This window comes from Talpa europaea (genome assembly GCF_964194135.1).
Source record: "Talpa europaea genome assembly, chromosome: 9".
Lineage (NCBI taxonomy): Eukaryota > Metazoa > Chordata > Mammalia > Eulipotyphla > Talpidae > Talpa > Talpa europaea.
The window spans coordinates 117,969,882-117,992,221 of NC_140076.1; the positions used below are offsets into that span (position 1 = coordinate 117,969,882).

The 22,340-nt window shown below is 65.3% G+C and overlaps 1 protein-coding gene across 1 annotated transcript; it reads right to left on the reverse strand.

The window, feature by feature from the left end:
- Positions 1 to 3,947: 3,947 nt before the first annotated feature.
- Positions 3,948 to 21,662, reverse strand: LOC311176911 (uncharacterized protein; the record flags this gene model as incomplete). Its single annotated transcript, XM_084242546.1, has 8 exons — positions 3,948 to 4,930; positions 11,358 to 12,378; positions 12,819 to 12,838; positions 13,300 to 13,751; positions 16,217 to 16,404; positions 16,531 to 16,666; positions 16,766 to 16,864; positions 20,734 to 21,662. The coding sequence occupies 8 exons, from the start codon at positions 21,660 to 21,662 to the stop codon at positions 3,963 to 3,965; spliced, it is 3,813 nt and encodes a 1,270-aa protein (XP_084098672.1). The 3' UTR covers positions 3,948 to 3,962.
- Positions 21,663 to 22,340: the final 678 nt, after the last annotated feature.

Below are 22,340 nucleotides of genomic sequence, written 5' to 3' on the forward strand. Positions count from 1 at the left end.
TCGTCTCACAGACCTGGCCCTGCCCCCGCCGCCCCTGATCACCTGCGGCCTCCCGCGGCCCCAGCCGGTCCCCGAGGCAGGGCGGGGCTGGGCTCCTGCGGGCTTGGCGCTGAGGATGGCACCGGCCAGTACCGAGGCTGCCACGGGCCGTCGTCTGCCTGTGCTTTATAGTTGCCGCAGCTCCCAGCTCCCAGGTGCCTGCCGGTCGCGAGGCAGCTCCCCAGGGAGAGTCTTCTGCGCGTTCCCTCTCCGGAGGTTTCACCTGAGCCGCGCGGTGTCTGCGGGGCCGTCACGGGGCCAGGCGCAGGCCAGCAGCTGCGGGGACCCCCCCACTCCGTCGCGCCCGGCCAGGTCCCTCCGCTCGCCTGCCTCTTCCCGCCTCCGCTTTGCATCGTCTCCCCCTCCCCGCACATCCCGCTGCTTCTGCTTCTTTCCCTCCTCTCCGCCCACCTGAGGTCACTCGGGAAACAGAAAACTGACAGGGAGGGAAGACCTGCGGCAGCAGAGACCCTTTCTGAGGGAGACACACTCGTGCTCAGGCGCTCTCTTCTGGGAATCACTCGGACAGAAACCCGCGAGGACCCTCTGTCCAAGGGCCCAGCGCCAGCGCCGCGGGGACGACGCGCCTACTCTGCAGTGTCCAGGACCCCGGAGCACCTGGCTTCGGCGAAAACCAAGGCAAGCGCAGCCCCTTCCCCCGCCAGGGATGGCGCTGGCGGCTGTAACGCTCCATCGGCGCCGACACACGTCCCCGGACACACGTCCCCACGCACAGTCCAGGCCACGGGGCCGGCGCCCTCTGGCGAGAGACCCTGAGGTTCCGCGGAGAAGGAAACGCAGCTGAGAACAGACGGGACGAGGAGGGGTGGGCGTCTCGGGGAGCCCCCAGCGCATCGCGGGGCGTGCCCCAGGAAGGGCTGATTCCCCCGAGAGAGGAAAATAAACAAGAACGAGGAAAAGGAAGCGCAGGTGAAAGGACGCACGCGTTTCGGAGAAGCAGAGGCCACAGACCCCGGCTAGACGCGCGCCCATCAAGGCGCCCCAGCCCGCCCGGCACCCCAGGGCGTCCTCTGATCTCAGGTTCCCCCCCAAGCAAACCCAGCACAAAGACAAATAAAAGGTGTATTTGTGAAAGCGCCGAGGCAAGCGTCCTGACTACTATTTCTTAGAGAAGGTAGGCGTGCTCGGCTGCCGCGTGCGCCTGCGTTGGCCCCCACGGCGCGAGAATTAAGAGCGAGCAAAGGATGGCGGGGGCGCAAACCACACGAGCTGCCGGAGATTTAGGGTAATTTACTAAATGTTTAGGACAACACACATTCTTTCAATAGAAAATTGAGGGGTTGTTTTTATTTTATTATTTTTTAAAGATTTATTTGTATCCATTCATGCATGCAAGAGCTGGGGTACAGGCCAGAGGTGGGGGGGGTGAGAGGATCCACCAGAGACAGAGCGGGGAGCAGAACAGGCAGCTACACTGAAACCCACGGCTGAGGGGAGCGGTGGGGAGACAGGAGAGGTCTGCGCGCCATGTGGGCAGCTCCCAGGCCGGGCATGGACCTCTGCGGACAGCTTCACAGTGCTGAGACTTCACCCCTGCACCCCCAGGGAGGCCCCATGAGGGGTTGTTTCTAAATTACATTTTAAACCAGAAAAGAAAATTCCTATCTCAAGTTATACATTATTTATTAATTCTCAAAAAATTTATTCATTTCATGTTGTCCTAAATGTCATCTGCCAAGTCTTTTGGGTTTTTTTTTTCATGGTTTCTTATCTCAAGCTCCTTGTCTTCATTTTCATCCGCTAAGCTGACTTCAGGGGAAATTCTTGTATCATGCTGGAGTGATGCACCCCATGCGGTGCCCAGCTGGACCTCTGTGGCTGGCTGGACCTCCATGCTCCGGCTGGACCTCCATTTCCCCCCAGTTGGACCTCTGTGCCCCCCGGCTGGGCCTCTGTGCCCAAGGTTGGGCCTCTGTGCCCCGGGCTGAGCCTCTGTGCCTGGCTGGACCTCTGTGCCTGGCTGGACCTCTGTATCCAGCTGGACCTCTGTTTCCCCCCAGTTGGATCTCTGTGCCTCCCAGCTGGGCCTCTGTGCCCCTGGCTAGACCTCTGTGCCCCGGGCTGGGCCTCTGTGTCCCCGGTTGGGCCTCTGTGCCTGGTTGGACCTCTGTGCCCGGCTGGACCTCTGTACCCAGCTGGGCCTCTATGCCCCCCGATTGGACCTCTGTGCCCCCAGCTGGACCTCTGTGCCCCCGACTGGACCTCTGTGCCCGCGGCTGGACCTCTGTGCCCGCGGCTGGACCTCTGTGCCCGCGGCTGGACCTCTGTGCCCCCGACTGGACCTCTGTGCCCGCGGCTGGACCTCTGTGCCCCTGGCTGGACCTCTGTGCCCTCGGCTGGACCTCTGTGCCCAGCTGGGCCTCTGTGCAGGAAGCCGGTGTTGCTTCCTAACAGCTCTCCTGCTCGGCGGCCTAGGTTTTCTCTCCCTCCCAGAGGTTCTCTCCAGTGCTGGCCGCCGGCTGGTGCGAGGGGCCCATCTGAGGACAGCCCCGCTCCCAGCCCCGTCCTCTCACCTCACGTCAGGAACGAGGGCGCTTCCTCTCACCCGCTGCTTAGACAGCCCTGCAGGCCGCCCGGCCTCATTCAATGGGATTGTGTCTGCAGGACCAGGAGGCCAAGGGGGGCTGAGGGGGCAGAGGGGGGACCAGGTGGTAGTGAGGAGGGATTGGGGAGGCGGGGGAAGCCCAGGGGGAGGCCAGGGAGAGGCCGGGGGGGCACGCAGGTGGGCGCAGGGCGCACAGCTCTACCCACTAGCTGGGCCGCCGTGGTCCGATGGAGACCAGGCCCCGGAGGCCAGTGTGAGGGGCGAGGCCTGGGGTGGCGGGAAGCGGGAGCGGCCTCGGAGGGGAGCACGCGGCAGGGAAACGGCCTCAGACAAGGTGCAGTTTCTTTAAAAAGTGAAGAATAGAAATTCACACAGCTCAGTCCCCCCACTTCTGGGTATTGATCCCCAGAACACAACAGCACTGTTGAGAGAGGCGTGGGCACCGTGTTTATTGCTGCACCCGCCTGCTGGCCCGAGCCGGACGCAGCTGTGCCCACGCGCACCGGCCAGTGACCCCACAGCCAGGCTGGGCCCGTGGGCACCGCGGGGCACCGTCCGGCGGGAGGTAAACCTGTGGCTTCCCCCAGAGAACACGGGTCAACTCAAGAAAGCAAAACAAACTCTGCAGCTGAGACACCGCAGCGCCCGGACGGGGGAGGGGTGGTGAGCAGGATGGGGCAGGGCACGGCCTGCGGACAGAGGCCCGGGCAGGGGGCTGCGGGAGGCCGGAGGGGAGAGGGCGCCTCTGCGGGGCGCGTGTGGAGCTGAGCGCCCTTGTCCCTCTGACTCACGATCCACGCGGCTGGCTCGGCCGCCGGAGCCCTCCAGGCGCAGAACGGGGGCTACTTCCGTGAAGCAAAGGGCCATAAAACCAGACGAGCCTGCAGAGGCCGTGGCAGGAAACGTGAGGTGTTTTAGGGAAGTGAGGCTGGTCCCTGGCTGTGTCCGTCCTGCTGTCTTCTCAGGCCATGAGGTGTGAGACCAGACCCCGGCGAGAGCAGAGTGCGGGCTGCCCACCTGGGTCTCAGAGGAGCAGGAAGGGAGCAGAAAGGACAGGCGTGAAGGGCGCTCCGTGGACGGCTGAGGAGGGGACAGGACCGGAGGGGCTGCTGGGCGAGGGTGAGGGAGGGGGACGGGCACGCTGTGATGCAGGTCAGTCCCGGTGGGCAGAGAGAGGGGGGTGCGGGCTGGGGGACGATGACGGATGGACGGACAGACGGACGGACAGACACATGGAGCTGAGCGGTGGTTGCTGTCTAGGGAGTCCCGTGCGTGCGCAGCAAGCGTCCACGCAGCCGCAGAAACGCCCCCTCTGTGCGTCCTCGACCCGCGACCCTGAAGGGGCGGCTCTGCCGCGTCAGGCCGCCTGCAAGGCCCCCCGGCCACAGCACACCCTCCTGAGGGCTCCCTTCACCTCCGCGTTTCTCAGGCTGTAGATCATGGGGTTCAGCATCGGGGTGATCACCCCGTACAGCATGGAGATCAGCCTGTCTCGGGCTGGGGAGTGCTGAAGGGATGCGGGGCGGAGGTAGGTGAATATGGTTGTGCCGTAGAACAGGCAGACCACCAGGAGGTGGGACGCGCAGGTGGAGAAGGCTTTGTGCTTCCCCTCCGCCGACCGGATCTTCAGGATGGTGGAGATGATGTAGATGTAGGAGACAAAGGTGACCAAGGAGGCACCGCCCCCCAAGATACCTGCTTCTACTAGAATCAGCATTTCTGCCACATAGGTGGACGAGCAGGACAGGGCCACCACCGGGGGGATGTCACAGTAGTATTGGTTGACCCGGTTGTTGCTGCAGAAAGTCAGGCTGAAGGTGGACACGGTGTGGAGCAAGGAATTGAGAAACCCTGCCACCCAGGTCCCGGCCAGAAGCAGGACGCAGCGAGTGTTTGTCACGATGAGGGAGTAACGGAGGGGGAAGCAGATGGCCACGTACCGGTCATAAGCCATGACAGACAGGAGGAAGACCTCGGTCCCCACCAGGGCCACCAGGAAATAGAGCTGCAAAGCGCACCCGAGGAAGGAGATGCTGTTCTGCTCGGTCAGGAGGTTGTCCAGCATCTTGGGCACAGTGGCCGTCGGGCAGAATATGTCCAGGAGGGACAGGTTGGCCAGGAAGTAGTACATGGGCGTGTGCAGCCTCGTGTCGGCCCCAATGGCCAGGAGGATGGCCCCGTTCCCCAGCAAGGTGACCTGGTAGATGACGGCAACGACCACAAAGAGGGGGTACCGCACCTCGGGGAGGTCGGAGAGCCCGATGAGCACGAACTGCGTCACGGCGGTGCGGTTGTCCACGGCCATCTCCCCCACGCCGGGTCCTCCTGCGGGGACGGAGCCAACAGCACCGCTTAGAAAAAATGCAAAGAGCCCAGTGGGCGGATCTGGAAGCCGCTTGGCGTGGGCTGCCGACAGCCACCTCAGTCTGATCTGAACAAAGGTCTCAAATATTAGGACCAGGACGCTGAGCAGCTGTAGTCGTGATGGTCTCAAATAATGAGCCTCACTTCCATGTCGAGATGACACCCTCTGAGAAAACAAGACCTTTAAAGCCCACCCTCCGACTGACACCACACGTCCCTCAGTGCCGTCGGGGTTCACGCTGAGGGAAGCCGAGTGTGCAGCCTCTACCTCCTGTGCCTCGAAGGACCTCTGCACGGAAACCTCAAAAACCCAGCTCTTCCTCCCTTAAGGTAGAAGTTGTTATTATTCCCCAGTAGGTCATTTTATTAGCTGTCAGCAAGCAGCAGACACACCTGTACGAGATTTTCTCTAAATAATTGTTGAGTCAAGAGAGAATGGTGAGTTTCCTCTCTGGCAAAGTGTTTCTGTCGGTAAAAATAAAAGGTGAGATGGATGGAGCAGTGGCGTATACACAGCGGAATACTATGCAGCTGTGAAAAAGCTGGGCTCTTCCCACTCGCACGGACAGATGATGCTGCATGAGGTATGTTGGGAGGAGAAAGCCAAATATTCACATGTGGAAGATAGAAAACGAAACAAAGGAACTTGTGAAACTAAATGAAAACAGCCCCCAGATATGACGGCAGAATTGCAGCTTGAGCGGGGAGCAAAGCGTGCAGGGGCCCAGTGTCTACGACACAGGCCTGGGTGCTCGGACGCCGGCCGGTGGTGGCTCCCTCTGAGGTGGGGAGACCCTGCTCCCCTAAACGAGTGCCGTGATGTCGACCCGTGTGGCATCAGTCAGGAAAAAGGAAATAAAGGTGGGAACATTTCTGTGACTCCTGATTCACAATTATTTGAACATGAACATTAACATTCCACACCCGGCCGACTCCGGCTTAGGCCGCACACGCGAGTGATCGTGGCGGGTCGTCCTGAGGGAGCCAGACAAGGGCCCCTTCCTTCCTCTCCTCACGAGCAACAGCCGTGGCCCCGTGTCTCCAATGTCTGGAGAAACACGAGGCTCAGCAGCACACCGGCCACACCCACCGCCGCTTCCAGCTGCATCTGTGCCACCCCCACCCCAGGCCCAACGTGCAGGTCACTCACAAAGGACACTCCCCGGAGCCACACATGACCTCTCCTGCCCATGGTCTCTGTCACTTTGTAACCCCTGTGTTGATATCCCCCTTGCGGAGGCAAACGCAGGCAAGGAGAGACCCAGGAGACCCAGGCACTGGCCCCGGCCACATCCTCTGCAGGGCTTGCCCCGAGATCAGCTCTGCTCTCTCCCCCACGAAAGGCTTCAGGGGTGACCAGGCACCGGCGTGTCCACACACGGGCGAGGCGGCGGCTTCTGCTGCCCCTTCTCAGCCTCTTTGTTCCTCCCGCAGCGCCGAGCAGGAGGCCCTGGACACGGGCTGCGGTCCCCGGGCAGCAGCTGCGCCTGCTGGGCAGAATCTGCACGGCCGCCGTGTCCAGACGGGAGGGCAGGTGCCCCATGAGGCGGTCCCCAGGACCCACAGAGGCAGCGCCAGGCGGCTGAGGGCTGCGGGAGCTTCCCCCCCACCCCCCACTGCCGACAGCCCCAGGGCTGAGCTTGGATCCAGCACCTGGCTCCCCTGAGCCCATCGGCGACGCGTCAGACAGAGACGAGCCATTTCAGAAACCTGGCAAGGCCTTCCCTGCACAGGGACACCCACGCGCGAGACGGTCAACACCAAGTCCCCTGTCCTTCCAGCCCACGTGCCCACTGGACCCCCTTGAGTAAACAAGGACTTCCAGGAGCCAGAAGTGGCCCCAGGACCTCAGCAGCCAGGTCCACACCAGGGGACACCGTCGACTCGCGTCCTTCAAAGCAGCAGTTTTCCTGGTTTGCCCCTCGTGCTGGGTTTGCTCCCCCCAACCAGCCTGGCTGCGGAGGGCAGAGCTGCCCACCCGGCGGGCGTCCCCCGCAGCCGCCGCCTCCCTAAGTCAGTCCCTCTCAGGCGTCTGACAAGGACCAGAAAACTTAGGGTCACGCGTTCGCTAGCGCTGCGCCTCTGACAGCCGTGGCCCCGCGCCACGGCCAGCCCCGGCCTCCCGGCTCCCGCCTGCTCCCTGAGCCTGGGACGCCCCGCGGACACACACCCGGCTCGGGCCGTGGGCAGCGGACACGCTGGGACGGGTAGGCGCGGGGCTGCAGCCCGGCCCATCCCTCCCGGACTCCCCTCTGCCCCGGGCCACGGCACAGCCCGCAGGGACCCCCCAGAGACCAGTCCTGGGGGCCCCAGTCGGAGAGCAGCCCGCACACTGGGCACCTCGGCGCCGAGATCGGGGCAGAGGGCCCCCCCCACTGGCTGCAGCCCGGCCAGAACGCACGTTCTCCTCGCGACCCGCAGCTCTGGGGGCGCCCCGGCCCGGCCCTTCCCAGTCACCTCCAAACCCAGCGGGCTCAGGGCTGTGCCCGAGGACTCGGCACCCTGACCACTCTGCCCGCCCCACAGCCTTGGCAGGGAGAGGACAGGCCCGCCACCCCCTCGGGCCCGCCCTGCAGGACATGCTGCCCCTGGCCTGGGCATCCGCCCTGGACACAGTGCCCCACACACCACCTGTGCGCCCCGGTCCCCCGGCGACCCACCGGCTCGGCCGCAGCAGCTCGCACTCGGAGCGCCCAGGCGCCTGACGCTGAGTCCAGTCCCGACCCCGCGGGCTCTGCCCTCCAGAGGGTGCGTCGTCTGCGCCGCGGCAGGAGCACAGCAGCCCGAGGGCAGGGCCCCTCTTATGTGCCCATCGCTGCCCGCGGATCCCAGGAGGAGGCGGGGATGGGCCCCCTGGGGCGCAGAGCCTGAACCCCTGCTGGGCACTAATGGCCACACCCGTCCGTGATCGTTAGCGTGTGCTGTGACGAGGACCGCCGGGCCCGTGTCTCCAGCGGCGGAGGCAGCCGTGGAGGGACACGGCGGCGTCTCCTCTGCCTGCAGTGACTCCCCAGGGCAGCAGCAGAGCCGCGTGGTCCTCGGCCCTCTGCGGGCAGGAGCCCCGCTCCCCGGAGCAGGTCTTCATCTGTGAGGTTAGAGCCCGGGGCCTCCTTTAGGGGCCTCCGTTAGCGTCCAGGGCCTCCTGGGGGCCCCGCCTGGCCTGGGCAGCAGCTGCTGCGCACTGGGGTGGCCGCGGCCCTGGGCAGCACCAGCCCCTCCCGCCGCGTCCCCTGTGCTTGGGGCTGTCAGGAGGGTCAGTGGTGCTGTCCAGCGCCAGTGCTTTTCAAGAGTTTGCCCTGACCTGGGAGGCCACCCCAGCCACCCCCCTCGGCCAGAGCGGGCAGCGGGCCATGGAGGAGAAGCCTCCGGGGGTGGATTTTGCTTGTTCTAATGGGTTGAGAGCAACGAGCCGACCCGATGCTCCACGGAATAAGTTGAAAATGTGCCCAAGGGGTGGACTCACAATGCTACGTGACGGTCACTCTCTGTCCGGAGCTCCTGCTGGGGTGGGGGCTGCCAGGGTGTCGGCTGGAGGAAGCCTTTGTGGGCGGGACCCCCGCGACAGGGACGCTGCTCAGCCTCCCAGCGCGCGTGCACTGCCCAGAGACCCGCCCGCCCCCCCGGCAGGACTGTGGAGGCCGCCGCTCTGGGGTCAGCACAGTCACGCTCACCATGGACGAAGCCCGTCCTGGCGACAAGGAGGTGACCACTGGCCGGGACGAGAGCGGCGCCCAGACGACGTGCAGACCTGGGGTGAAGGGGCGTGGGGCGTGCGCAAGAGCAGGCCGCGGGGTGCAGCAGGCGCGTGTGCTGAGTCGCCTGGTGGAGACGGGAGCCCCGGGGGCAGCGCTGAGGCGGCGAGACCAGCTGGACGGTCTGGATGGTGGGCACTGCTCCCGCCTGTGCCTTCGGCTCCGCGGGTCCCGTCCCCCCTCTGCCCGGCCACGTGGTGACTTCACAGCTTTTGAAACGTGGCACAAAATCCCCATGGACGGCCTCGCAGGTCCACGCAGCACCCGGGAATGCCCCAGCAGGCCCGGGGCTGCCTCGGAGCCGACAGGCCGTGGCAGGAACCGCAGCGCCTGGTGTGGGACGGCAGGATACCTCAGCCCTGGGCAGCGCCGGCCCTCGTGGCCGGAGGACTGACCACCCACATCGCCAGGTTCCCGAGTCAGCGCCCGGAGCGCCAGGGAGGGAGCAGGGCTCTGGCAGAGACCCCCCCACCTCCCCACCCCAGCCCCCACTCCCCACCCCCCTGGGGCGGCCAAATGCAGGCGCTGGGCCCCCACCTGGGGGCACCAGGCCTAGGTTCTCCTGCCGCCACCCCACCCCCATCTGGGGGTGCAGAGACCTGAGGCCGTGAGCCTGCACCCGGGTTTTGCAGAGGCTTCTCCCGCCCTCGGTGTGTGTCCTTCCAGACCAGCGCCCCGGGACCCCGGCCTGCCTTGGGGCACCCGCCTGGGCAGCGGGGGCGGGGAGGCTCGGGCTGCTCCCCAAATCCAGTTTGTAACCTTAAGACTCATCCTAAAATGTTACCCTTTTTTCCCCATTAATCTACTTAATGGGGTTTTAATCTACTGCGGGTTTTTTAAACATTTTAGCTCATTTTAAGTTTGACGCTTTCCCCGGGTGTCCTACTGGGGGGCGTGACCTGAAAAACATACAGTTTAATGGGATTCATGTGATTTAATTGATTTACTATCGTGTAAAAATCACTTTTCTAATCAGACGTGAGAAGGAAAACGCACCGACCTCCAGAGGCCGCGGAGCTGTCACCCAAGGCGCGTCGCCACAGCCGTCGCTGGTTTCGTGGCTCAAGGCTCTGTTCGGGGCTCCCGGGGTCCTGAGCGGCAGAGCCAGCGGCCCCCTGGAGGCCCGGGCTGGGCCCCCCAGAGCCTCCTTAGACGGCGCCTGGAGGCCTCGCGGGTCTGGCCTGGGGAGGACTGGGCGCGGCAGAGGCAGGCGGGCGCCGCCCGGGGCACCGGAGCCCCGTCCTGCGGGAGGCAACCCTGCTCCTGCTCCAGACCAGGTGCCGCCGTCCCCAAGGTCGCCCCACGTGAGGCTCAGCGCAGGCCGGTGTCCCCCCGCTTCTCGTTTATTTCAGATCCGGTGTCAGAGAGGCCTGGGGCTGCGGGAGCACGCGGCCTCGCCCGAAGCACAGCCCTGGGCAGCGCCCGGACAGCTCCACGCGGCTCCTGGAAACCCGAGCACGTGAGTAAAGGGACTCTGAGGGACAAAGACGTGGCGAAATGCCCCTGATGACCACGGGGTGACGCCCCGGCCTTGCCCGCGGAGGACGGAGGGCCCACGGTGGCCACCAGCCACCGGCCGCCTGGCCTCACCCCCCACTGCTCGGGCCAGGACCCGCGGAGCCGCCCCTCCCGGCCTTGACCGGGGACGGCAGGGAGCCGACAGCGCCACGGGCCGGGAGGCGGTGGCCAGGCACCAGCCGAGGGCCCTGAGGACGGGGCGTCCATCCCGGAGGAGTCAGGCCCCCGAGCCAGGGGCCACGGCGCTTGTGGGGCGAGGGAACAGGCTGGGGGAGACGCCTCCGCGCAGATCGGAGCCCGGCCTGGGGCAGCCCAGCACGGCGGGTGCGGGGCTGCTCTGTCCAGGCGAGGGCCGCTGTGTGCTGGGTGGCCACCCCCCTCCCCCGCCCCTCTGCCCCGGGAGCCCTGCCCGCGGTTGGGGCCGCCGGGTCACTGCCGGGGTTGCCCGTGGGGGGCGCCGCCTTCGCCTCCACCATGTTTTCTTCTCAAAGCTCTGGGGGGGTGACCAGGGCAGCTGAGAGGGACTGGACGCAGCACAAAGGGAAGGTTTGTTACAGAAAACAGACCCCCCACCCCGCAGGGCGCCGGCTGGAGAGGGAGGCCCGCCCCCGCCTTCCCCACCACGCTGCGAAATAACAGAAAACGTGACTTGTCGTGTCCCGGGTTAAGGCCGCGGCGTCCTCCGGTCTCACGCAGTCACTGAGCTCCGTCCTCCCCGAGCCTCCTCTGGCGTGAAGGGGGCGCAGCTCTAGGGATTTTGGGTGTGAAATGCTCCCCTCGGGCTGGGGCAAAGGGCAGGGGTGAAAGATGGTCCTCTCTAGACTTGGCCCCGCGGCCAGGGGCAGGCTGGGGAGCCCCCCCACCCGCGGGTCCCCACACAGCTCGAGTGTGAGCCCCCACGCCTGCGGAAGCACCACCCAGGTGGGGCTGGAGAGACAAGGGGGGCCGTGGGGGACGGCCTTGAATTCGGGCTACAGCCCCAGGCGCTGAGCTCCGGCCCCAGCTGGGTGGGGACGAATCTGGGGTCTCGGCAGAGCGGGAAGAGCCCGGTGGGGACTTCACTCACCGCCTGCGGCGCTGCCCCCCACCCTGCCCTGCACGCCCCCCACCCTGCCCACCTGGGGCGGGCGGGGTCCGGGGCAGGGTCTGGACTCGCTTCCTGCCTCCTCTCACGTCCAGGGCCCTGAGCGGCGAGCAGACATGGACAACCTCACGGTCTTCACGGAGTTCCTCCTCATGGACGTGTCCAGCTCGCGGGAGCTCCAGGTCCTGCAGGGCCTGCTCTTCCTGCTCATCTACCTGGGGGCCCTGGTCGGGAACCTGCTGACGGTGGCGGCCATCGCGGCAGACCCGCGCCTGCACGCCCCCATGTACTTCTTCATCGGCAACCTGTCGCTCATCGACCTGTGCTGCATCTCGGTCAGCGTGCCCAAGCTCATCGCCAACTCCCTGGCCGGCTCGCGCGCCATCTCCCGCGGGGAGTGCGCCGCCCAGATCTTCCTGTACCTCTTCTTCGCCTCCATGGAGCTGGCCTTCCTGGTGGTGATGTCCTACGACCGCTACGTGGCCATCTGCGCGCCCCTGCACTACGGGCTGACGCTGACCCCGCGTGTGTGCGGCCGGGCGGCAGGCGGCTCCTGGGGCACCGGGCTGGTGTACTCGGCCGTGCACACCGGAAACATGTTCAGGCTGCCCTTCACGCGGTCCAACGTCATCAACCAGTACTTCTGCGACGTCCCCCAGGTGGTGAGGATCGCGGCCCCCGCCGTCCAGCTCTCCGAGTCTGTGATCCTGGCGGTCAGCGCCGGCCTGGTCATGGTCTGCTTCGCCTTCCTGGTCCTGTCCTACGTCAGCATCTTCTCCACCGTGCTGAAGATCCGGTCCACGGAGGCCCGAAACAAAGCGCTGTCCACCTGCACGCCCCAGCTGGCCATCCTCCTCCTGTTCGTGGTTTCCGGGCTGGTGGCTGTGCTGGGCCCCATCGCCAACGAGGCCTCCCTCAAGACCCTGCTGACCGCCGTGTTCTACATCATGGTGCCGCCCTTCGCCAACCCCCTCATCTACAGCCTGCGCAACAGGGACATCGGCCGCGCCCTGGGCAGGCTGCTGCGGGCACCGCGGTGCCCCGACGGGCGGCAGCTAGAATAGGGCAGCATCGCTGGCCTCACCGGCTGGACGCTCACCACTGCCCCTTTCCCCGACAGGTTTCCATCCAGGGAACGCCACTTTGAGTGTGACGTCCCTCCAGTTACCCTGACCTCAGGCCCAACGGGGCCCGGTGACCTGTGGGTGAGGGGGTCACCTCTCCATCCGCCCCACCTGCCTACGGCTCCGGCTCAGCTGAGGGGTCACGCCCGCCCCGACGCCTCCCTCCCGGGACACCCTGCCTGCCGCAGATGCCCACCTCGGCCGCCCAGCCCCTCACGGTCTCCCCCGAGGACCAGGTGTCCACGCCTCCCCACCCCATGTCCACGCTGCAGCCCTCGCCTCCGTCAGTGCCTGTGGGTCAGCTGGGAGCTCAGCCTGTGCTGGACACACGACCTGTGACTGTGCAAGTGGTGTGAGTCCTGGAGACTCACCTGGACATCACCAGGACTGCCTGCACAGTCCCCGGGTGGCTCAGAGGGGCAGCTTGGACCCCTGGCCGCTCCTAGGGTGGGCAGGGCTGCCTAGACTGCGGCTGTGCCCGGCCAGCGCTATGGACTGGCCGGCCCAGTACTGACCCTCCCCCATAAGGGCAGAGTCACAGTCGAGGCCAGAGTGGCTGCCAGTGAACAGGCAGTGGTCATTCCTCGTGGCGGTCAGGTGTCACACCGTCTAGAGCGGGGGGATTTAAATACATCCTTTATTTTCCACAGAAAAAGAAAATAAAGCATTTTGCTCAGGGACATGAGAGCCGCTGAGGGTCGGACGGGGCAGCTATTGGGGGTTTTTCTGGGGTTTTCTATCACTTGAAGGGCTGGGTCTGGCCCTCCTCACGGGAGGAGCTTGTGGGGAGCCAGGGCAGAGCCGGGCCCTCCTGTCGTGGGGAATCGAGGGGTGGTGGACGGAGAGACAGACAGCGGGGCTGGGGCTGGCGCGGCTCAGCAACACCGATGGCTGGACCTTGACCCAGCGGCAAGACGCCCGCCTGGGGCGTGTCCAGCACCCCACAGTGGTCGGGGGGCTGGTCCGTCGTCACCGTGACCTGCCGGGAGCCGGACCGGGGAAATGAAGTGACTGTCGCTCGACGGTAGCACATGTGGCGAGGACTGGGGGTGCTGGGGGGATCCGGGAAGTGGGCTCGGGGCCCCCAGGGGGTCTGGCCCAGCGCCAGCACCTCCCAGCCGCCCCCGCCCACGTCCCGGACAGCCTGGGGCTGTGGCTGTGACCGAGTGTTCTGCGCCCTCTGGAGTGTCACGCAGCGGCAGGGCTGCTCGGCCTCGGCGCAGAAACAGACGTTCATGTGGTGCCGGGAGCCCGGACGGCACTCGAGTGGCCCACGGGTCAGGCCTCCCCGGTGGACAGACGAGCTGTCCCCGCAGTCGGCAAGTGCAGACAGCACAGACAAGCACAATCAGCCGCTGAACCCTTTCTCCCCAGCCTGTGTCTCCTGGGGGCGGCGCCTGCTGGCTGTGACTCCGGGGCTCCTGGGGGCGGCTGTGGGGTGCAGGACTCGCTGACCAGCCTCTGGGCCTCTGGGCCTCTGGGCAGCCAAGGCCTTGCCAGCTGGCAGAGCCTTCATCCAGACCGCATGAGATGTAAGGCTGTGCAAACAGCAAACATCATCCTTAAAAACACAAAATGATGCTTAAAATCACACAAAAGGAAGCGAAGGTTTGCAGGTTCCAGCTCCCTGCATGACCGGCGGGCCCGGCGCGTGCACAGAAGCCCTTGGATGAGGAACAAGGGCCACTTTCCTGCAGTGGTTGCTTGTTTTGAAGCCTGTCACGCTGTCCAGGCTGAGCGTGACCCCGCTTCTCCAGCTCGGCCCAGAAACGGCCTGGGGGCCTGAGGCCTTCGCCCGCGTCAGAGTCGGGTGATGCTCAAAGCCCCAGGACTGGGGTCCGCAGCAAGAGGGTCCTCATGGGACCCTGGGGGGGATGAGCCTTCACAGAAACAGCCCCTCCGCGGGGACATGGCCGCCTGCCCGTCACGGCCACTACTGAGGGGGATGCTTAGAAGTGAGCTGGGGGGCGCAGGCACCAGCCTGCAGGGGCTGGGGTGACCAGCCACCCCCGCCTCTCCTGCCACCTGCGAGCACAGGGCCCCGGAGGGCCGCACGGCTGCCGGGAGGGCTGGGGGGCAGGGCCGGGGGCCGGGGCGCTGGCTGAGCTCACGTGGGGCCTCCGGGTCCCCAAGCAGCTTCCTGGGGAAATGGCCCCTGGGGCAGAGCCCTGGGCACTGTGCCCGCTGTGAGTCCCCAGGTGCCGCCCCGTACAGCCCCCAGGGCCCTCCCGGCCAGGAGGACAGGGCAGACATCAGGCGCCCACCACCGGCCGGCGCCCAGGGCTGCTCTGCGAGGGCCGAGCTCTGGGTCCTGGGCCGCCCTCTCCCGTCTCGGCGAGGCCCGGCCTCCAGCGCGGGGGCGGACCCTGGAGCCAGGCCACGGCCGCTGCCTGGAGGAGACTCCGCCTTGACCGGTGAGTCCCCTCGTCAGGGGGGCGTCTGGACCTGGGGGTTTCCCAGCACGCGGCAGCGGTGGCTGGCGCCCCTGTGCTGTGGCCAGACCCGGGGCCGACACCCGCGTTTACCCGGAGGGCGCCTGGGGTCCAGCCGGAGAGTCAGGGCTTTGTCTCAGAGGCAGGGAACACGGGAGATCGCCCGAGCCCGAGGAAAGCCAAGGAAAGCCCAAGGCGGCGAGCCTGAGGGGACAGGGGCACACATGGGCACACACGCCTGCACACGCCTGCACACACCCACACATGCCCGCACACGCCCGCACACACACGCCCGCCTACACACGCCCGCACACAGACACACAAATAGGAAAGTGAGTTGGAAAGTGTTTTAGACAAAGTGATTTTGTCAAAACACAGTCAAGTCGCTGAAGTGGAGTTTCTCCTGCCCGGGCGGGCTCGGGTCACGCCTGATCACTCACAGAAAGTGACTCAAAGTCAAAGTACGTTCTCGTGTCCCACAGACGTGCCCGCGGGGGAGCTCTGCCTCGCTGCTGCGTCTCGCAGACTGCGGGCTGAGCGCGTCCCCGTGGCCCTGCAGGCAGGCAGCTGGCCCAGTGCGGTGTGCTGGCCGCTCCACCCGGGGCCCCTGCAGAGCCCCCGCCCCACAGAACCCCCTGCCTCTGCCCACCGTCCCCCAGACGGTTTCGGAGGAGCCGGAGCCACGAGTGCTGTGCCCCTCGGCCCCGAGTGTGGACAGCTGGAGGCGACATCAGACCGTAGAGGGGCTCAGGCTCAGCGAGGCCGGGTCCCCTCCCGCCCGCCAGCACGGACAGCCCGCGTGGACGTGGACTCGCCGCACCTCCGGGGCTGAGACGGGGCCGGGCCCCCTGGGAGGCAGCTCCTCAGGCCGAGCCCGTCTGCCCTGAAGTTGGCCCTGTGCTATTTTCCAGCTGTTCTCAGTGCAACTGACAGGTACACGCGCACACGTGCAGCTACACTTGCACACCCGGGCACAGGACGCGCACACACCGGCTGCACACCTGCTCACACTCACAAACACACCCACACCTGCTCACGCCTGCACCCACACCTGCACCACGCCCGGTCACACCCGCTGTCACGCCTGCTCGCACAAGCGCATGCAGACGCACTGAGAGGACCCACTGGGACAGACCCACGGAGCCGCCCGCCCGCAGCCTCCGCCACGCCTGTGTCCTGTGTCCTGTGTCCTGTGTCCTGTGTCCTGCGGCGCACGCACGCCCGCCCTCCGCGGCCAGATGAGCAACCTCACGGCCATCACGGAGTTTCTCCTCCTGGGCTTCTCAGCTGACCCCGCGATGCAGGCAGCGCTGGGCGCGCTGCTCCTCCTGGCCTACCTGGCGGCCACGTGCGGGAACGGGCTCATCGTGGGGCTGGTGGCCTGGGACGCGCGGCTGCGCGCACCCATGTACTTCTTCCTGCAGCACCTGGGCCTGGTGGACTTCTGCTTCATCTCCACCACAGTGCCGGCCTTCGCGCTGAGCGCACTGGCGGGCCGCAGCGCCATCTCCTTCCTGGGCTGCGTCTTTCAGGTGTTTGGGATCGTGGCGTTCGCCTCGGCCGAGATGGGCATCCTCACGGCCATGGCCTACGACCGCTACGTGGCCATCTGCCGCCCGCTGCACTACGAGGCGCTCCTAAGCAGGGGCACCTGCGGGCGCATGGTGGGGGCGCTGTACCTGGGCGCGGGGGTCTCGGGGACCATGCACACCGCGGCCACCTTCTGCTGGACAAGGTTCGTCTCCAGGGAAATCCACCACTTCTTCTGCGACATCCCGCAGGTGATTCTGATCTCAGAGACCAAGACCAACCTCGGGGAGGCGTCGGTGACGGTGGCCACGGCCGTGGTCTCCACCGCCTGCTTCATCTACATCTCATTCTCCTACGTGCACATCTTCTCGGCCGTGCTGAAGATCTCCTCCCTAGAGGGCAGGTCCAAGGCCCTGTCCACCTGCGTCCCCCACCTGGTCGTGGTGACCGTGTTCCTGTGGACAGGGGCCCTGGTCTACCTGAAGCCTCCCTCAGCCCAGGCGTCGGCTCAGGACGCCGCGCTGTCCGTGTTCTACACCGTGGTGCCCCCATCCACCAACCCCCTCATCTACAGCCTCAGGAACAGGGAGCTGAGGGCCAGCCTGCAGACGGCGCTGGCCGGCAGTGGCGGCCACCAGGCGGGTGGTCTGGGCCGAGGGCCCTAGTCTCGTGCCCCCGCTCTGTGCAGTGCACGGCTGTGGGGGTCACTGCCGGGTTGTCCTGGGGATGCGCTTTGGACATCCCGGAGCCGCCCCAGGCGAGGCTGAGGACGGAGTGGGCGGGAGGCCATGAGCTCGGCGAGGGCGGCAGGAAGACCCAGAAAGCGCCAGGCCCCCTGAGGACAGCAGCGCACGGCGGCACCGTCCTCCCCGTCACCACTCCCGGTGTCTCCTGACCTCGCGTCGGCAGCGCCCGGCCAGAAGGCGCAGCTCACCGGCGCGGAGGCCAGTCCGACACCGCCCCGCCCTGCACGGTGAGAGCCTGGGCCCGCAGGGAGGCCCGTCCCCCCGGCACCCCCGCACAGCCAGCTCAGGGGTCCCTGGGCAGGGGCAGGGCGGTGGGGAGTGACGTGCTGGGTGTCTGCAGACGCCTCTGACCTCACCCGTGGCTGGCAGGGCTTTGGGCTGGACGCACTCTCGCTCACACTCACCCACTCACACGCACGTGGCCTGCGGGGCCCCACCGCCCCAGGCCCAGACTCCTCGGGGTTCCCCCAAGCCAAGGACCCAGTTCTCGAGCTGCAGGTGCGCAGGGAACAGGGGCCGGGTCTTAGCTGCACCTTGCTCCCCACACACGGGGGCTCGGGTCTGAGGCCGCTGGCCTGAGTGGAGATGTCGTGGAGGGCTGGCTCCGTGGCTCCAGCGCCGTCCACCACGGCGGGCTCGGCAGCCCTGCTGGGGGTGGGCAGCAGGGCCAGCATGTCCCCAAGGGCTCGCCCGGAAGGCAACCCCTGCCCGCGGCCAGGGAGGGCGCTGGGGACTGTTGTTGTGCCGAGGACGCAGGCGCAAGCTGACCCCGGTGTGAGGCTGCAAAGGGGTCTGCGCCGTTTGTGTCATTAAAACCCTCACCCACCCCCGCCTGCTCCCCAGACTCACCCCACCCGGCCCTCGGGGGCACCTGCGTGTGAACTGGCCTCCCGGCCCGGCAGCAGGCGTGCTTGGCAGGAGTCACAAGTCTCTAGACACGGGGAGCCCCCTTCGGGGTGTTCTGTGAGCAAAGGGCGTGCACGCGCCAGGACCAGGCGCCCGTCACCCCAAGCCTGACCTGTCCCAGCGACTCTTCAGAGTGTCCTTTGAGCGGGAGGACACGGGACGTGCACTGGCAGCCCCAGGCACCCCACGCCGGCCCACCAGGACTTTACTGTCATGACCAGGTCCACGGACGGTCAGAGCACAAGCCGCTCATCGCGTCACAGAGCCAGCAGGGCCGCGGCCGGGCCGGGCATCTCCAAGGGCTGCTGCCCTCCGGTCCTGCCCTCCCCCAGCCCCGGGCCCCGGCAAGACCCAGCTCTCCTGGGGGGCTGGACAGGCTGCAGCTGGGCACCTGCTCTCTGGCGGGACAGGGGTGGCACCCCAGGGCTCCGCAACATGAAGTGTGTTCTGTCCGGACTGGACTGAGCTCTGTGGAAGCCCAGAGGGAGGCCGCTCCCCACGCCGGGCGTCCTGTTCGCCAGGCGAGTCTCACCCCCTGGCCCGCATGGCGACCCCCAGGCTCTGACATCGGGGCTCCCTCCAGCACATCCCAATGCCGTCTGGGCGCATCACGAAGAACGTGAGGGACAGAGAAACCGTGGGGCCACCAGACCCTCCCCTGCGCCGCTCGGCACGTCCTCCTCCTGCACGCGGGTGTCCGTGGGGCGTCTGCCTCACACTCCGAGGTCACGCTCTGCCTGCCGCTGGCCCTGTGCAAAAGCTCCATCTACGTCCAGTCAGGCTGACCACAACATAAACTGTGCCCCCCTGAACCCCTTGTTCTCGGGGTGCTGTCTTGGCGCCCAGAGTTCCTGCTGGTCAAGCTAACGCATAGACTCGGGCAGGGCCTCTCCCCGGGACAAAAGTCCTGGCATGAGGGACACTCTGGGGAGTCGAGATCTGCTGAGGACGGCAGCGCCGGGCAGCCAGGCAGCATCACCCGCGGGGCCACGCGCGGGACGGGCACGCGCATGAGAGCGGGAACTGGAAGAGGAGGTCTGACCAGAGGGCACCACGGAGCCCGGCAGCAGCCCTCTCCCTCCCCCAGCTCGTGCACCCCGTCCTCACCCCACCACGCACCCCCACACCCCTCCAGGACTCGCCGCCTTTGCTGAACTGCGAGACGGCCCTGGGCAAGGGGCAGCGTCTCCGGGGGCCGAGCCCCCCAGGTCTCTCTCTGCCTGGGCTTTGAGCTGCGTTTCCTCCTCCCGCGCCGCCCCCAAGGCCGCCGCCCACGAGGCGACAATGAACGAGCCGTGATTTCTTTGTGGGGGAGCACGGAAGTTCTCTCCCATTCTCATTGCTTCAAGCAAACACCCCAGAGGATGCCGCTTGCCCACGGCCGCCGGACACGAGTCAGACGCCCAACTCGGCCGGCCAGGGAGCCCCTCTCACAGCTCAGCAGAGGTCATCGAACGTCCTCTGGCGCTTTTTAGGACAAATTCTTAATCTTTCTGTCTTATTTCTGCTAATAAGCGTTATTTTCCTTTATTTCTGCAAGAGCAGGTGTCACGCGCGAGTGTCTGCCGTGGGCGCACCGCAGAGCTGACTGGAGAAAAACCACGCGGGCGTTTGTCCCCTCGTGGCAAAGCAACGTGACTTAGAGCACAGTCCTCCCGTAAAAGGCCCCGAGGTCTTGTACAATGCCCCACAGTTCTCTGGTAAAGTGCCCCGAAGCCCCTAAGTTTTCATTCATTTACCTGCTTATTTCATCTTTCTATGGGGTTTTAATGTAGTTGGTGTCTCACATTCAAAAAATGGCTTAAAATGGCCTGTTTGGAAGCAGAAACTACTGCTCAGTTTGAGCTCCTAATCATTCCATCACCACCACTCAATGTGGCTGCTTCTTGCTTCCCTCACAGATTTGTTTTGTGGTGAAAGATCCATAAACTGTTTCTTTTTCTCCCTGACTGCTCTGGCGAGGACTTCCACTGCCGTGATGGACACAGTGGTGAGGGTGACACCCTGCTGGCCCTGACCTAGGTCCTGGGGGTGGTCACGGGTGACTTGCATGGGGTATGTTGGGGTATGTTGCTTCGATACCTCATTTATTGAAAGTTTCTATCATTAATGGATGTTGAATTTTGTCAAATGCCCTCAGTATCTATTGAGAAGGTCATACTATTTCTGTTTATTTGTTGTACGTTTATTGATTTGCAGGAGTTGAACCATCCTTGCCCCTCAGGTGAACCCTGCTAGGTCACAGTGCAGGTCACTCCAGCGTGTTCCTGGATACCGTCAGCGGGTGTTCTGGGGCTACTGCAGCCATGTTCACCAGGGACATTGGCCCCTAGGTTTATTTCCCTGCAGTACCTTGTCCAGTTTTGATGTCAAGGTAATGCTGGCTTCGTAAAATGAGTTAGAAAGTTTTCCCTGTATCCATTTTTGGAAGAGCTTTGGAAGGGTTGGTGTTAATTCTCCTTCAAATAATTGGCAGAATCCACCCATGGTTCCAGAGTCCTGAGGTTTCCCTGTTTGGAAGCTTATTGTTGCTTCAATGTCCTTATTCATTATAAATCTGTTCACATTTTCTACTGTTATATTTTGCTAGGTTTCCTATTTCTAGAAACGTGTCCATTTCCTGTAGGTCAGCGCCCAGCGTGACGTGCTGAGCAGGACACAAACCCCCCTACGGGGAGGGGGCGAAGAGCTTCCTCAGGGCAGCCTGCATGTCTGTGTTCCTCAGGCAGTAGACGACAGGGTTGAGGCTGGGGGTGAGGATGGAGTAGAACACAGACACCAGTCGCCCTTGGGTGGGAGAGTAGTGGGAAGCCGGCCTCAGGTAGGCAAAGCTCCCAGTGACATAGAACAGGACGACGGTGGCCAGGTGTGAGGAGCAGGTGGAGAAGGCCTTCCGCCGCCCGCTGGCAGAGCGCATCTGCGCGATGGTAGAGATGATGAGGGCGTAGGAGACCAGGGTGAGGGCGAAGGCGCCAAGAATGACACACCCACCCACGGCGAACCCCACCTCCTCGTTGGTGTGGGGGTCGGCGCAGGCCAGCCTCATGATGGGGGAGCTGTCGCAGAAGAAGTGGTCGATGGCGTTGGGGCCGCAGAAGGGCAGGGAGAAGGTGTTGGCCGTGTGGAAGACGGCGTAGAGGGCCCCGCCCACCCAGGCCCCAGCGACCAGCTCCACGCACAGCTTCCTGCTCATCAGGGCCCCGTAGAGCAGGGGCCTGTGGATGGCCAGGCAGCGGTCGTAGGCCATGGAGGTGAGCAGGAAGCACTCAGACGCACACAGCGTCACAAACAGAAAGAGCTGGGCCACGCACTCCCCAAAGGAAATGACCCCCGAGCCCAGGAGCGTGCTGGCCAGCGCCCGGGGCACGGTGACCGAGGTGTAGCACACGTCCAGGAAGGACAGGTTCTTGAGGAAGAAGTACATGGGCGTGTGCAGGCGGCCGTCCCTGGTCACCGCGGCGATGATGGAGCCGTTCCCCAGCAGGGCGAAGAGGTAGATGAGCAGGAAGCAGGCCGTGCTCACGGGCCGCAGCTCTGGCCTGTCCGAGAAGCCCCTGAGGATGAACTCGGTCACCATGGTCACCACGGTCTCATTGGTCATTTCCCGTCCGGGTTGTGGATAAAGAGCCGAGACTGTCCAGGAGCGCGGCGGCCTCGGGGACCGTCAGAGCGGGACGCACAGGCACACGGTGGCCCCAAGCGGTGGCCCCACCGTGGCTCCCGGCCGCCCGCCCGAGGTCTCCCTCCGGCTGCTCCTGTGACGGCTGAGAACAGGAGGCTCTAAACAGAAGGAAGAGAATCACGCGCATTTGCGGAGGCCTGCTGGGCCCTCACGCTCGCCGGCGGGCTCTGAGACGCTGGCTTCATGCAGACCCCTTGGTCAGCGTGCCCCTGGGCCTGCGCCGCCCGCCGGCGGGCAGCAGCTGCACGTGCATGGCCGCCGGGCTCTCCACAAGGCACTGGGGGATGCAGGGCCCTGATCAGCCTCTGCCAGCCACCAGGAGACAAAGCTCTCACGGTTTCTGTGAGCACAGCCGGGAGAGGTCCGGCTCCCGAGGCCCGGCCAGCCCCACTGCTCCAGGCTGCTCCGCCCCCCGCCACAGACAACAGCCCCCAGGTGGCCTCCCTGGTGGCGCAGGGGTGTGGTCTCAGCACAATCACGCTATCGCCAGCCACTGCAGCAGAGTTTGATCCCGGCCAGAGAGAAACCCACATGGCGCGGCAGACCCCTCCTGTCTCCTGCTGCTCCCCTCAGCAGTGGATTTCTTCAGTCTGCCTG